The sequence below is a fragment of the Saccopteryx leptura genome, chromosome 2, assembly GCF_036850995.1.
Source record: "Saccopteryx leptura isolate mSacLep1 chromosome 2, mSacLep1_pri_phased_curated, whole genome shotgun sequence".
In the NCBI taxonomy this organism is placed as follows: Eukaryota; Metazoa; Chordata; class Mammalia; order Chiroptera; family Emballonuridae; genus Saccopteryx; species Saccopteryx leptura.
In genome coordinates, this window is record NC_089504.1 from 178,788,573 (window position 1) to 178,805,264 (window position 16,692).

The 16,692-nt window shown below is 45.3% G+C and overlaps 1 protein-coding gene across 1 annotated transcript in view; it reads right to left on the reverse strand.

Moving 5' to 3' along the window:
* Positions 1-15,851, reverse strand: part of KIF5A (kinesin family member 5A) — a 37,654-nt gene extending 21,803 nt beyond the window's left edge. The window contains exons 1-6 of the mRNA XM_066369377.1: positions 15,329-15,851; positions 1,528-1,615; positions 1,367-1,440; positions 849-953; positions 561-609; positions 75-130 (exon numbers count right to left, since the gene is read on the reverse strand). Coding sequence (XP_066225474.1) covers positions 75-130; positions 561-609; positions 849-953; positions 1,367-1,440; positions 1,528-1,615; positions 15,329-15,457 — 501 coding nt within the window. The 5' untranslated portion in view covers positions 15,458-15,851. The remainder of the gene's footprint in view (positions 1-74; positions 131-560; positions 610-848; positions 954-1,366; positions 1,441-1,527; positions 1,616-15,328) is intronic.
* Positions 15,852-16,692: the final 841 nt, after the last annotated feature.

A 16,692-nucleotide genomic window follows, 5' to 3' on the forward strand; every position in this document is an offset into this window, starting at 1 on the left:
CACTGGTCTGTCCTCCCACACTCATACTTGGAATACACTTGGCCCTGCCTGAATACCCCCATCCCCACTCTCACCTTGACAAATGGCACCCGGTTCTTGTCCTCATGCACAGACAGATTTGTCTTGGTCACTGAATCAAGACAATACAGGTGAGCGAGGCCAACACTTCCACCTCCCCATCCCCCACACCTCCAGCACCCTGTAGTCCACACATGGTGGTTTCTTCCATGTGCAAAAGGGAAGAAGATTCCCTTGTGAAGCCTAAACTCCCTGCACAAATTAAGACTCAGTTTCTACTCCTCCAGGATTCCAACCCCAGAGGTCCAGCTCATCTCAGGCTATTTATATGTAGGCCTGGGCATCTAAGCTCATCCTTTGACTCTTTGTAAGTTTTTGGAAATATTGGTAGGCGAAGGCAAGGGACATGGGTATGGGTGTGTGCCCTTGTGTGTCCTCTGAATCTCTTGCCAAATAGTACCTAACCCCAAGGGTAATGTGATCTTTTCTTACCTTGCCCTCCTCACAACCCTACCCACTTATCGGAGTTAAACACCACTCACCATCCAGAAGGTCACGAATTTTGTCCAGGTAAATCTCAAAGTAAGAAACCTGGTTAGGGAAAAGGGAGAGAAGTATGAAGTGAAGAGGGCCTCTCTTAAGAAATCTCAAGCTAATGTGACCTGCTGCAACAGTGGTAGTGGGAAGAAAGGGCAGAAGAGAATATCTCAGGTGAGAACTGAGGCAACCAGAGCAGTAAGTTGGGCTGCCCAGAATCTCAAGTGTGTTCATATTAGATCTTCCTCTCCCAGACCCCATCTGAGGATGCCCACAGGTCATGCCCTGATCACCTTGATGTGAAATTCAAGGTTCTCATCCATGGAGTAGATGTGGTTGAAGATATCTCGGGCAATTCGAGGAATGATTCCCATCAGCTGGGGGTCGTGCAGCTTTCCCTGGGAAATAAGGGTATTCTAGAATAAGGCTGGAACTCAGGAAGAATGAGACAAGTCAGAGGTCTGCAGGTGAACACAAAGGTAACAGGAACTATACTGAGTTAGGAGATGGTCACTACCACGTGTACCTTTTTGTGGAAGGAGGAGAGAACTGAATAGCCCTTTGAACTTTCATTGCTGCTTCTTTTCCAGATCAAAAGAAGCAAACTGGTGTAGCAGAAAGCAGGCTACACTGCAGCAGGCTGAAGGGACTGCGTTAAACTTGCACTAGCTTATTGCCTCTCAGTTCATCCTCTGGACCCAGCTACTTCTGGACAAGGCCACACTTGATTCCTAGCCCTTCAATCACAGATTTCTTGGTCTCCCATTAACACTCCCAGCTTCTCACCCTCCGTGGAAGTCAGAACCCTCACCTCCATGGTATGTGTTTTCCCTGAGGATGTCTGTCCATAAGCAAATATGGTGCCATTGTAGCCAGCAAGGACATCTGAAAGAGATGGAGAGCAGTGGTGGAGAGAAGTGGGGTATGGAATGGGGAGCCTAAAAAAATACATGAGAAAAATACATCCATTACCTTTGACAATCTGCATAGCACATGCATGATAAACTTGCTCCTGAGTCGTGTTTGGGGGGAACACACGGTCAAAGACGTACGGCTTCCCCTGGAGTGGAAATAAAAGAAGGCAGACGTCAGCAGGCAGGGTGTGAGAGAGAAGTAATACTGAAACCTCCTCTGTCAGCCTGAGAAGGCACACGCGTTCTTCAACTGTCTATGTGCGTGGACGATGATGGGGATGAGGGAAACTAGAGAGAGAGAAAATTTAATATTGACACCAAGAGTTGTGTCCATGTGGTAAGAGGAGTGTCACACAGTGAGATTGTGTAAAGGGATCTCAGTCTGGGTGTGATGATTTAGTGCTGCACTAGCCTGGACCTAGAAAACCAAATGGGAAAAAGACAACAGGGCCATAGGCTATGAAGAGTGCAGAATAATTCATTACCATTAAAAATCTACCTGAGTTAAAAAAATATAACTTCCTCAATAGATCCTTATGTCCTATTATGGAAAGACTTTTAAGATGTACTAAGATGCAAAGTTCGGGATATGTTCCCTATCATGTAATGAACTATACATATACCGAGCTGCTGAGCTGTTATGGAAATATTAACACAAGCTCACTTTAGAAAGGATTATATGAAATCATAAATATGGGTCTCCTTTTAAGGATTTTGCTTTAAGAGAAACTGTGAAGTAAGTCACTCAGACCTCTAAGTACTTTGCTTAATTCAGGACACATGTTATAAATCATGTGTGCTGCTAAGAATGCTAAAAATACAAAATACACCCTGGCTGGATAGCTCAGTTGGTTAGAACATCATCCCGAAGCACAGAGGTTGCTGGTTCAATCCCCAGTCAGGGCACCTACAGGAACAGATCAATGTTCCTGTCTCTCTCTCTCTCTCTCTTCCTCTCTCTTTCCCTTTCTCTCTCTCTAAAAAACATTAAAAAATAAACTTAAAAAAATAAACTGCCCGACCAGGTGGTGACACAGTGGATAGGGCATCAGACTGGGATGCAGAGGACCCAGGTTCAAAACCCGAGGTCATCAGCTTGAGCAAGGGTTCGTGCACTCTGCTGTAGTCCCCCAGTCAAGGTACATATGAGAAAGCAATCAATGAACAACTAAGTTGCCTCAATGAATTGATGCTTCTCATCTCTCTCCCTTCCTGTCTGTCCCTATCTGTCCCTCTCTCTGTCTCTGTCTGCCTCTGTCAAATAAATAAATAAACTAACTAAAAAAAAATACAAAATCCAACACAGGGAGTCAAAGAATATATTTGATATCTAATCATATTAAAGGAAAGATCGAATGAGACTATGCTTGTTCTCCATCACATGACAAATTTCTCAGTCATATTTTCCTGCCATTCTCTAAAAAAAGAGACTATAACTTCCAATACACCAAGGTTGTGGGTTCAATCCCCAGCCAGGGCACATATAGGAATCAACAAATGATGGCATGAATCAGTGGAACAAGGAATCAATGTTTTTCTCTCTTTCACCCTTCTTTCTCTAAAATCAGTAATAATAATAAAAAGACTGACTTAGTTGTCAAATTGTTTTTACTATAGAGACCGTCTTTACCCAACTGAAAAGTAAACCTCTGGGTCTATGGACACCAGATTTGGGGGGACATGATTTAAATCATTAAAGAAAGTAATAGCCTGGCCAGGCGGTGGCGCAGTGGATAAAGCGTCGGACTGGGATGCTGAGGACCCAGGTTCGAGACCCCGAGGTCGCCAGCTTGAGTGTGGGCTCATCTGGTTTGAACAAAGCTCACCAGCTTGGACCCAAGGTCGCTGGCTTGAGTAAGGGGTTACTCAGTCTGCTGAAGGCCCATGGTCAAGGCACATATGAGAAAGCAATCAGTGAACAACTAAGGTGTCGCAATGCACAACGAAAAACTGATGATTAATGCTTTTCATCTCTCCTTTCCTGTCTGTCTGTCCCTGTCTATCCCTCTCTTTGACTCTCTCTGTCTCTGTAAAAAAAAAGAAAGTAATAAAACTTGGCTAGAGCTAGAGATGTGCATCACTATCTATAGAATGTTTTTTCTAGTAGGAATTACACAAAAGTATGAACAGTGATTACTTTGGGGAGAGAAACTGAAAAAGAGAAGGCTTTCATTTTTCATTTGTATCCTGGATTGCTGACATCTTCAAACCATGTTTAATGGTATATATATTTTTTATTTTTTAATGTCAAAGAGGGTGATACAATAAATACTGCGTTATTTGGTTTCCTTCTTTTTGCTTCTTTGCACAAAGGAGAACTAATAAGTATTATTTTAAATATTAAAATACTATGAGAAATTGATTGAATTATGGCATGTACATATATTTTATTTCCTGCTACGTAAAACAATGTCATAATAGAACATCAATAAATCTCAAAAATATGTTGAAAGAACTCAAACACAGAATGCATACTGTAGAATTCCCTTTACATGTAGTTCAAGAATGGACAAAACTTATCTATAATGATTTGAAGTCAACATAGTGGTTGCCTGGGGGTGATATTGATGGGTAGGAGGCACAAAGGAACTTTTCAGGGGTGATAGAAATGCTCGAGATCTCACTCTGGATAATAAGTGTCAAAATATGTTATAAAATTCATCCAACTGTTAGCATAAGATATGTATACTCACTGAGTAGAAATTATACCTCACTGAGTCCAATCATGAAATATAACATCATAAAATAATGTTATAATGGCTCTTAAAATATGAATTGATGCACAACCTTATTATTAGTAAGATAAATGCATATTAAGACTATGAAATACCATTTTAACCTATCAAAGTGGGCAAAATAAAATAGTTTGATGATGCAGTGCATTGGTGAGGGCATATATAAATTTGGGCCAACTCTATGAAAGGCAACTTGGAACTAGCTCCTAAGTTTTAAAATAGATATACCTTATAAGCCCTGGCTAGTTTGCTGAGTGGATAGAGCATTGGCCCTGCATATGGATGTCCTGGGTTTGATTCCTGGTCAGGGCACACAAAAGAAGCAACCATTTGCTTCTCTCCTCCTCCCACTCCCCCTTCTCTCCCTCTTCGCCTCCTGCAGCCAGTGGCTCGATTGATTTGAGCTTCTGCCCTGGGCGCTGAGGATAGTTCAGTTGGTCCAAATGCCTTAGCCTCAGGCACTAAATATAGCTCGGTTGATTACAGTATTGCTCCAGTTGGGGTTGCCAGGTAGATCCTGGTTGGGTGCATGCAGAAGTCTGTCTATCTCCCCTCCTCTCACTTAAAAAAAAATACACACACACATATATATTATTATTTACACACACCTTATGACCTCCACTTCCAAATACTTATCTTATAACAATAACATACAAATGCAAAAATCATATATACAAGGTCATTTAACTATTTGTAATAACAAATGATTAAGACAACCCATAATTTATTTAACCAGGTTCCTAGTAAATAAATTATGGCATATTCCTATAACAAATTATACAGTTAAGTAGTTGTTTAAAAAATGAGATAGATCTTGATGTGCTGATCTAAAAGGATCTCCAAGACTCTTTGTTAAGGGGGGGGAAGCAAGGTACAGAACAGTATGTATAGTTTGCACCCCTTTATGTTGAAAAAAATAATATGTATGTGTATATGATTTTGCTTCTATTAATAACATACAGTATGCTTTTAGAAGGATCCACAAGAAACTGGTAATAAGGTTGCCTTCTGAAAAGGGAATTTGGTGGTTAAAGATAGGGGTAGAGCCTGACCAGGCAGTGGCGCAGTGGATAGAGTGTCGGACCGGGATGAGGAGAACCCAGGTTCAAGACCCCAAGGTCACCAGCTTGAGCATGGGCTCATCTGGTTTGAGCAAAGCTCACCAGCTTGGACCCAAGGTCAATGGCTTGAGCAAGGGGTTACTCAGTCTGCTGTAGCCCCCCGGTCAAGGCACATATGAGAAAGCAATCAATGAACAATTAAAGTGTCGCAACAAAACACTGATGATTGATGCTTCTCATCTCTGTCCGTTCCTGTCTGTCTGTCCTTATCTATCCCTCTCTCTGACTCTCTCTCTCTCTGTCTCTGAAAAGAAAAAAAAAAGATAGAGGTAGAAAGGAAACTACTTTTCATTATATACCTTTTTATATCATTGAATTTTGTCACATCTACATGTAAGACTTATTCAAAACAAACATTTCACCTGATCAGGCAGTGGCACAGTGAATGGAGCGTCAGCTTGGGACACTGAGGACACAGGTTCAAAACCCAGAGGTCGCTGGCTTGAGCGCAGGCTCACCAGCTGGAGCACGAGGTTGCTGGTTTGAGCATGGGATCACAGACATGACCCCACGGTCACTGGCTTGAGGCCCAAATTTGCTAGCTTGATCTCATGGTTGCTGGCCTCAGCAAGGGATCATTGGCTTGGCTGGAGCCCCTCTGGGTCAAGGCATATATGAGAAAGTAATCAATGAACAACTAAGGTGCTGCAATAAAGATTGCTGCTTCTTATCTCTCTCCCCTCCTGTCTGTCCCTCTCTCTCTTTCTTGCTTAAAAAAATTTTTTTAAACATTTCAAAAAATAAAATTATGCAAAAAATACTTTTTAATTTATTGATTTGAAAGAGAGAGAGAGAAACATTGATTTGTTGTTCCACTTATTTATCTATTCATTGTTTGATTCTTGTATGTGTCCTGACAGGGTATCAAACCCACAACCTGGGCATATCAGAACAATGCTCTAACAGTTATAATATTTTGTTATGAAAAGGAAAAAAAAGGTTATAAAGCAACATTTAGGCCCTGGCCTGAGAGCTCAGTTGGTTAGAATGTTGACCTGAAGTGCCAAGGTTGCAGGTTGTGCCAGTCAGGGCACAATACAGGAATCTACTGGTGAGTGCATGGATAGGTGAGACAACAAATTGATGATTCTTCCTCTGTCTTTAAAATCAATAAATAAAATATTTTAAAAATACATTTAGTTTATGATACATTTATTAAAATTAATGTATGTATATGTGTATAAAAAGCCCACTAAAAACAAATATATAAAATTGTTAAGTGTTGTTTGGGTGTGGTAGGCTTTTGACTAATGTTTAGTTTCTTCTATGGGCTTTCCTTTGTTTTTAACTTTGTCAATAATTAAAATATATAGTGGTACCTTGAGATACAAGTTTAATTCATTCTATAACCGAGCTCGTAAGTCAGTCAACCCGTATATCAAACAAATTTCTCCCATTTAAAATAACTGAAATAGATTTAATCCATTCCAGCCCTGTGAAACATCCCCAAACCATCCTAAATTATGAAAAAAGACATTTATAGTTAAGAAACACACATGTATACTTTCCCAATGCATAACAAAATATATAAAATAAAAGAAAAAAGTGTTATTTAGTACTGTATTCTTACCTTGGAGATAGATGAGTGTGGCTAACGGAGGAGGGAGGGAGGAAGGGATGCAGGCACTGTAGACACGTAAACTAAAACTGCACTTTCTTTCTTTTTTTCCTTTTTTTTACAAGGACAGAGAGAGTCAGCGAGAGGGATAGATAGGGACAGACAGACAGGAACGGAGAGAGATGAGAAGCATCAATCATCAGTTTTCCGTTGTGACACCTTAGTCAATTAATGAACACATTAATTGCTTTCTCATATGTGCCTTGACTGCAGGCTTTCAGCAGACCGAGTAACCCCTTGCTCAAGCCAGCGACCTTGGGTCCAAGCTAGTGAGCTTTTTTTTTTTATCAAGCCAGATGAGCCCGTGCTCAAGCTGGCGACCTCGGGGTCTTGAACCTGGGTCCTCCGCATCCAAGTCCGACGCTCTATCCACTGCGCCACCGCCTGGTCAGCTGCATTTTCTTTACTTTAAACAAAACTAAAACTGCGGCAGCTTCCCAAATCACGACTCATATCTCGGAATTTTGCTCAGATCTCGAACAAAAATATGGACCGAGTCGCAGCTCGAATCTTTAAAGAATAAAATCCTTATTACATACATGGAATAAAATCATGGTGTTATAGCCTGTCCTGTGGTGGTGCAGTGGATGGAGCATCAACCTGGAATGCTGAGGTCACTGTTTTGAAACCCCAGCTTGCCTGATCAAGGCACATTTGAGAAGCAACTACTACAAATTGATGCTTCCTGCTCCTCCCCCCTTTTCTCTCTCTCTCTCTCCTCTCTTTGAAATCAATCAATAAAATATTTTTTAAAATGATAGTTACAATAAACAGATTTAAAGTGGCATTGACTCATCCTATTAAATTTTATTTTCTAAGTAAAATTTAAAAAATTGAAAAATCAGGCCCTGGCCAGTTGGCTCAGTGGTAGAGCGTTGGCCTGGCGTGCGGAAGTCCCGGGTTCGATTCCCGGCCAGGGCACACAGGAGAAGCGCCCATCTGCTTCTCCACCCCTCCCCCTCTCCTTCCTCTCTTTCTCTCTCTTCCGCTCCCGCAAGCCGAGGCTCCATTGGAGCAAAGATGGCCCCGGCGCTGGGGATGGCTCCTTGGCCTCTGCCCCAGGCGCTAGAGTGGCTCTGGTCGCAACAGAGCGACGCCCCGGAGGGGCAGAGCATCGCCCCCTGGTGAGCAGAGCATCGCCCCTGGTGGGCGTGCCGGGTGGATCCCGGTCGGGCGCATGCGGGAGTCTGTCTGACTGTCTCTCCCCGTTCCCAGCTTCAGAAAAAAAAAAAAAATTGAAAAATCAAAAAATAAAGTGCATTGATGCCTCTCCTACTCAGTAGTAATATCTCTTTTCTTTTTATTTAATTGAAACTTGATTCTAGAACTGTAATATAACTCAGTGTTTCTCCCATCCATTGACCAAGAAACAGAAACAAACATTGGTCTATCTCAGACCAATGACTCACATCTCTTCTCCATCAGTGGTGTCTATCCATGCTCCTGAAGCCAGGCACATAGCCAAAGGGAATTAAATATAACTCTCAAGCCAACCTTGCCCCTCCCTTCTTCTCTTCCGGGAACATGGGCACCAACACACACACACACAAACACAAACACACACTCATTCTCATATTCCCTCTAACACTTCCACTTAAAGGGATTCCAAAGGGTACTGTGGATGCATTAAAATGGAGGGCGCTCTCCAAGTGCTGAAGGTGTTTGTTTATTGCCTGAAGAACGCCTAGGAAAAAGGAAGAGACCAGAGAGGGAGGAAGGATGGCACTGTCAGTACTGTGAGGGTAAAAGATAGTCAAGAGCTAGAAATGGTTGTATTTAGTAATCTCATGAGCATGGAAAGCCACAGATTATAATTTCAGGGTTTTGGAAAGGCCTGTTATCACTTCCCTACTCTTAGCTGGGCCTTTAAATTCCAAGTCCAGCTCTTCATTTCTTTATCTTAAGATTTTTATTTCTGCCTGACCAGGCAGTGGTGCAGTGGATAGAGCACTGGACTGGGATGCAGGGGCCCAGGTTCGAAACCTGGAGGTCTCTGGCTTGAGCATGGGCTTAGCCGGCTAGGGCACAGGCTCACCAGCTTGAGTGTGGGATCGCTGGCTTGAGTGTGGGATCATAGACATGACCCCATGGTCACTGGCTTGATCCCAAAGGTCGCTGGCTTAAAGCCCAAAGTCACTGGCTTGAGCAAGGGGTCACTGGCTTAGCTGGAGCCACTCCCCCACTCCCCATCTCCTGTCAAGGCACCTATGAGAAAGCTACCAATGAGCAAGCAACTAAGGAACCACTACTATGAGTTGATGCATCTCATCTCTCTCTATTTTTGTCTGTGTCCCTGTCTGTACCTCTCTTGCTCTGTCTCTCTTTCTCTCTCTCTTGCTAAAAAAAAAAAAAAAAAGGAGATAGAATAACTAGACCAGTGGTTTTCTACTTTTTCTTCTTTTAGACTACTCACATCATCATTATTTACATCTTTTTTTTTTTTAGGTAATAGGAGGGGAGACAGTGAAGAAGACTCTTGCATGCGCCCCAACCAGGATCCACCCAGCAACCCCTGTCTGAGGCCAATGCTCCAATACCGAGCTATTATTAGCACTTGAGGCTGCCACACACTCAGACCAATGGAGCTATCCTCAGTGCCCAGAGCCACATTTGAACCAACCGAGCCACTGACTGTGGAGGAAAAGAGAGAGAGAAAGGGGAGAGGAGGGAGAGAGAAGCAGATGTTTGTTTCTCCCATGTGCCCTGACCAGGAATCAACCTGGGACGTCCATATGCCAGGCTGACGCTCTATCCACTGAGCCACCAGCCAGGGCCTATTAACATCTCTTAAAGTAACTGACACCCAATTAATCTGAGTCAGACTGTAGTATGTTGTAGGGGTTTCTTGTCATAATTTTGGGGAGTATATATACATTTAACAAAAGCCATTTCTGATGCCCCCTCCCAGGCCTCTGCCCAGGCCACCCTGAAGCCTGGACCACCATGTAGATCAGGGGTAGTCAACCTTTTTATACTTACCACCACTTTTATATCTCTGTTAGTAGTAAAATTTTCTAACTGCCCACCAATTCCACAGTAATGGTGATTTATAAAGTAGGGAAGTAACTTTACTTTATAAAATTTATAAAGCAGAGTTATAGCAAGTTAAAGCAAAACAACTTACTATAGTTAAATCTATCTTTTTATTTATACTTTGGTTGCTCCGCTACCACCCACCATGAAAGCTGGAACGCCCACTAGTGGGCGGTAGGTACCAGGTTGACTACCACTGATGTAGATCAAGAGTTTTTTGAAAACTAGGATTCTGGCCCTGGCCAGTTGGCTCAGCAGTAGGGTGTTGGCTCAGCATGTGGGTGTCCTGGGTTCAATTCCAGGTCAGGGCACACAGGAGAAGTGACCATCTGCTTCTCCATCCCTCCCACTCTCCCTTCTCTTTCTTTTTAATTTTTTAAATTTTTTAAGACTTTATTCATTTTAGAGAGAAGAGAGAGAAAGAGCAGGAAGGAGAGAAAAGGGGGAAAGGAGCAGAAAGCATCAACTCCCATATGTGCTTTGACTGAGTAAACCCAGAGTTTCAAATGAGCAACCTCAGAGTTCCAGGTTGATGCTTTATCACTGTGCCCCCACAGGTCAGGCCTCCCTTCTCTCTTTTACTCTCTCTTCCTCTCCCACAGCCATGACTTGGTTGGAGCAAGTTGGCCCTGGGTGCTGAGGATGGCTCCATGACCTCAATTCAGGCGCTAAAACAGCTTGGTTGCAGAGCAACAGAGCAAGGGCCCCAGATGGCAGAGCATTGTCCCCTAGTGGGTTTTCCGGGTGGATCCCAGTCAAGTCACATGTGGGAGTGTTTCTGTGCCTCCCTGCTTCTCACTTAAGAAAAAAAAAAGCTGGTGTCCTTAATTCCATCAAATACAATCCTTGGCCCATAGGATGGTCTTCATAAATACTTGAACACATAATGATGGAGGAAAAGAGTAAGAAGATACTATGGATTTGGATGTTTGGATGAAACAATCAGTAAGAGGGGAAAATGTTAACCACTTCCTAATTGTGTCAAAGGCTAGAGATTGTGGAGAGATGGCATATATAAAATAATAATAACACTAACTTACTGGGAGTTTATTATGTGCCTGTCACTGTGCTAAACAGCTTATATGCATTACTTTATTTAATGCTCACAACAATCCTAGGAGGTAGGTATTATTATTATTATTCCTTTTTTTTTTTTTTTTTTTTGTACTTTTCTGAAGCTGGAAACGGGGAGGCAGTCAGACTCCCGCATGCGCCCGACCGGGATCCACCTGGCATGCCCACCAGGGGGCGATGCTCTGCCCCTCTGGGGCGTCGCTCTGTCGTGACCAGAGCCATTCTAGCGCCTGAGGCAGAGGCTACAGAGCCATCCTCAGCGCACGGGCCAACTTTGCTCCAATGGAGCCTTGGCTGCGGGAGGGGAAGAGAGAGAGAGACAGAGAGGAAGGAGAGAGGGAGGGGTGGAGAAGCAGATGGGCGCCTCTCCTGTGTGCCCTGGCTGGGAATCGAACCCGGGACTTCCGCACGCCAGGCCGACGCTCTACCACTGAGCCAACCGGCCAGGGCCTATTATTCCATTTTATAAATACAGAAACTCAAGTTCAGAGAGGTAAGGTAGCTTGCCAATAGTCACACAGCTGAGACATGGTAGAGTACAGTTTCAAATCCAAGCAATAGGATTCAAGACTCTTATTGCCAAAGTAATCCAAGAACTGAAGTGCCAACACTGCATCAAATCCTTATCATGGCTTTTCCTTCCTCTCCCTCCTGTTTCTCCCCCCCCCCCCCAATTTGGACATTTCTTCTAATGTTTACGGACAGAACTAAAGCTCTTTGTCATTCCCTTTTTCCAATTCAACCATATTTTCAGAAGTATGCAATTCTCCCACCCATCCTCTCCAAGGAACCTCCCTCACCATCTTTACCTTCAGGTAATCCAAGACCCCATGAGACCAGAGACCAGAGAACTTGATAAATCAGAAACACTCAGGGAGACCTTCCTCCTTGGAGGAGTGCCCTGAGACCCACTCTCTTTCCCACTGCCAACAGTTTAAGTGCTCTTCACAGCCTTCCCTAGAGAGCCTCCCTTCAGTCTCGAAGCCCAGGATTTTCTATTTTCCTTTCACCTCACTCCAAGCCTCCTTGTTGTCTCCTTGTCCATTTGTGTCTCCAGGCACCTTTACATCATTTTCCATTATATGTATTAACTAAAGCTAATGGGAGGGCCTACCATCAGGGTCCAAAGATGACCAACCTTTCAACCCTCAGTGAAGTGCTAAACTTTCCAGCACCAGGCTTGATTTCCATGGTGACACCCCTGGGGATTGTTGCCACAGCAATGCTTGAGAGACACTGGCCACAGTGAACACCTCCAAAGCTAAAGGGAGATCTGCCTCTCCCCATTTTCAGATATCAAAGGAATCCTGGGTACCCCCAAACAATACTGACTTCGCTCCAATAATCCTGTAAGTCCCAACCTAGCTTTTCCAAATGAGGTACTTGATGGTTCTGGGTTTTTGACTCCTTAAGAACCTTCTTAACCACTGGGAGACCTGAGGGAAGTAAACTGTAGTGAATACTTGAATGAAAAATGAAGGGAAGGAGGAAGAGAGGGAAGGAAAGAGAGAGGAGAGAAAGTATGTGTTTCTTTACTGTCACCCTTCCCACATCTGGTATAGATGTAGCAGCACAGCAGGCCCCAGGACACTGACCACCGAGCCCAAAGAGGGAGAGACACTTAAATGGGTCTGATGAAAAAGTCACACTGTACTCTGAGTGACACAAAGAGCAAAACAAGGTACACAGCACACACGGACAGCGTCCCAGACACCCTTCTACTATGACTCAGGCTATTAACTTTGGCTCAGTCCCACCCCCCAGATTCTTGGGACAAGTCTGGAGAGTGAAGGAGGGATAAGGCTCACAGAGCTATCCCTCCAGCTTATTCTCCTACCCTTGCCAAGCAGAAAATGCCCCCGAAAATTAGGGAGTCTGAAGCCCAGAACTAGCTGCAGTGCCGCAGAGGCAGAGAAGAGAGCCGTTAAGAGAAAGGAGCAGGGGCTGGGTGTGGAGAGATCACTCTTGCTTTCACTCTCCCCTCTTCCCTGACCTTCCCAGACATCTTGAAGCAGCTTTCTTCAGTAATTCCTCAGAGAGTTTCCCACACACTGGGCCCCAAAGAGAGCTATAGGAGGAAAGAGGAAAGGGGGTAGGATATTTCCTTCCCTTGTTGGGACTCTCAAGGGTCTCCTCAAAAATCACTTCTCCTGTCACCCTCATCCCCCTGAATGACAAATGAATAGTAAGACTGGGAAGACAAGCTCCAAGGATGCTGCCTGAGACAAACTGGCCCCTTCTCATAAGCATGTACCTTGCAGTGAGAGATTGACAAGAAGGACTAGGGCAAGGGAAGATACAGAGCAAGACGAAGGTACAGCCCTACAAATATCAGGCAAAACTGACAAGGAAGGACCAGCTTTGGAGTTGAGATAGAATCTGACCTGGCAGCGGGCCCTGGGCCTCTTTTCATCTCTCCTCCTACCCCACCTTCCACTATGTCTCTCCTGTTTATCTGCATGAATTGGACAGAATCATATCACAGCTCCTCCAAACATCACCACATACCTGATGCTCACCAAGCCAGGATGAACAGCCCAGAGAGCCTAGAGGAGTTGGTTTAGACTTACCTGAAAAACCTGCAGCAAAGGAAGCTAGGCTCAAAAGTAGAAACCTTTTGTGTATTTGCACCCCCCCCATACCCACCTCCCTCCTGCTCTCAGCCTTTATATCTGAGACGGGCCTCAAGTTCCAATTCTTGTAGCTATGGCTGCTATCTGAACTACTCAGAGAGGAGTCTCCCAGGGCTGATCCACTGATCAGACTGCAAGGTGGAAGGTCCCTGGAACAGAAAGAGGCAGGGCCCTCTCAATGTGGCAAACATACACATTCATAAGCACACACACATGGCACCAGCATCCACTTGAGTTCACAATGTGGGAGAGAAAGATCAGAGTGGAGACAGGCTGAGGCCCCTGGGAACAGGACATATAAGCAAGGTCTCTTCCTAAGGCATGTTTATCAAAGTCACATTCTCACTGATTCAGAAGGCCCAGGCTCCCTCCCCTTCTTTCCTTCATTTCTTTAACAAGCATGCCTTGTGTGAAGCACTGTGGATAAAAGATATGTAAGAAGTGCTCCTGACCTTGAGGACTGTCCTTATATGTGTCCCTCCCTTCTCAAACTGGCTGGTTTCCTGGCTCAGCACCCCTCAAGTCCTACTGGACTCCACCCCAATCCTTTCACCCCTTAGCTTGACAATCCCTACCAACCTAGGGAAGGACAGGTGGCTGAGGAGTTCCTTAGGAATTCCCTTTGGGTCATCACAGATAAAGGACCAGAACAGAAATTGGTGGAGGCAATACGACATAGAGGAAAAGACAAAAGCTTTGGAATCAAAGATATAGATTCACATCCATGAATTCATAGTGTGACCTTGAGAAAGTCATTCAACTTCTTTGGGCCTCAATTTCCTCATCTGTAAAATGGAAATATTAATACCTACTTCAGTGTTGTTTTGAAGATTAAATAATCTGTGTAGAGTAACAAGCACACAGTAAATATTAGTTCTCCTTCATAAGATCTCCTCCATAGGCAGGGGTTGTCATGATGAAGTAGAGGTGGCTTGCTACTTCTTATTAAATAATTAGGATCTCAAGGTCTGGTTATTTTTGTTAGAGGGAGTTGGGCAGGTTTGAAATACTCTTCCTGGAGGGAAAGGCAGACATTTCCTTAGGATCCCAGAGGCTCCTCACCACCACCACCACCAAAACTAGGTGTGGCTTCGATGTATTCATTTCTCAGAAAACCCTTCATCAGACCTGTGTCCTCCCTCCAAGTCCAGGCTGCAACTATTTCAGGGGATGATGAAGGGCTTGGTCCTGGAGCCCATTCTCTTTTGCATCTCCGCAGAGACCCTGGACCGTCCACCTCAGATCTAGCCTTTTCACTTTTCACTAGTATTCCCCCTCCCTTCCTTGGAGGTGGGGGTGGAGATCTGAGCCAATAACAAAGGGAAGATGTGCTTTCTCTAGGAGAGGGAGAAAACATCAAAACCACTGGACTGGCTATAAGGGGTGGGGACGCTGCAAAAGGGAGTTAGGTGACCTTATCGAGGGAAAGTAGCCCCCTCCCACTCTGCGGAGGCTCGGCCGCGGGCCTGGCCAGGCCACACCCAGCCATCCTGGTGCAAGGGAGAGGTGGGGCTGCGGTGAAAAGGATGGAGGATAAACGGTGGGGAGGGAGCGAATAGTGATGGGCAAGGGGCTTAGGCTCAGCGAAGGGTAAGATGCAGCCTCCTGTCCCCTCCCCGAAATTCCCTTCCAGAGCGGCACTCACCCCAATAACGACGCTGTCGTCCCCTTGGAAAATGGGGATGAACTTGTCTCCCCGCAGAATCTCGGCCTGATTCAGGGGCCGAAATCGGCAGAGCACCTTGATGCTGCATTCGTTGTTGGCCTCCGTCATGGTGGTAGCGGCGTGGGGCTGGGGCGCTTCTTAGGCGGCAGAAGTGGTGCGTGCTTCGAAGGCGGGAGCTCAGTGGAGGCCGAGGCGGAGGACAGGTGCTCGGTCTCCGGGGCCGACCAAGCTCTGGGGACGCCCGGGTGCAGGCTGAGGAGCAGGGTCAGGGCTCACTTCCTCTCTTCTGCGGCAGCGGGTTGCGGACGACCAAGGCGTCTGGTCCTCTCCCGGCGCTCTGCCTCTCCGCCCCTCGCGCTGCAGCGCTGCTCTGCGGGCCTGGGCGGGGCTTCCCTCGCGGGGGGCCTGCCGCTCGACGTCCACCACCGAGTGGTGGCACTCTCCGTCCCTTCAGGCCTCTTCTTCCCATCCCCAACTCTTAGATAACCTTGTCTTCACCCCTTCCCTATTCAAGTCACTCACTGCATCCCACCCCCGACATCCTCGACCTGTCGGTTCTACCCTCAGACTCCACCTCTCTGAAATGAATAAGGGGTGTGCGGCGGGCCTGTAGCTTGTCTAGAGGAGAGAATCCTTTAGGCATCCTCCACTCCCTACACAATCCTCTTTCCAAATTGGGAGCGTAGTTCTCATTCCCTTTCCACACACCCCTGGCACAGATTCCCAATTCACTCAACCTTCAAGGGCAACTGCCTATATACCCCTATGGAGGTGGCTGGCTGGGCCCATTATTTCAGAGAGGAGTATCACAAGAGGTTTGGCTATTCCCTTCCCCTCTATATCCAGAGTTCATTCTGCTATGTCCCCAACACACGTGCCAAGTCCTGAAGGAGAACAAACTCCTATTCTGCGCTATCATAATTGAAAAGCAGATAAGATTTTCATTTTTGCCTCATGGATTGGGCCTGGGATAAACAGTGGGCAGCAAGAGGAAGTAAGTCAGTAAGCAATGAAGGAAGGGTGGTGATGAAGTGGGTAAGGCTGGAGGGACCTTAAGAGAGGACTTCCAGGACAGACATCCACATTTGGGTTTTAGGCAGGTTTAAGCACCTATGTGTGTTTCTTGTCCCAGTTACCAATGGACAGAGTCCTAACACCCCAGCCTCTTTCTCAAGACTTTCTTCTCTGTTTCTCCTCCATCCCTGGCAAAAAGAAAAAAGAAAAAAGAAAAGTCAAGAGATTCCTTGTCCTTCCAGCCCTTAGCTCAGACTTCTGCTGCAGCCTTTGGGCAGAACCATCTAGAAGCTAGCCAATTGATTGTTGGCTAGGTCTCTGCTAGCCAA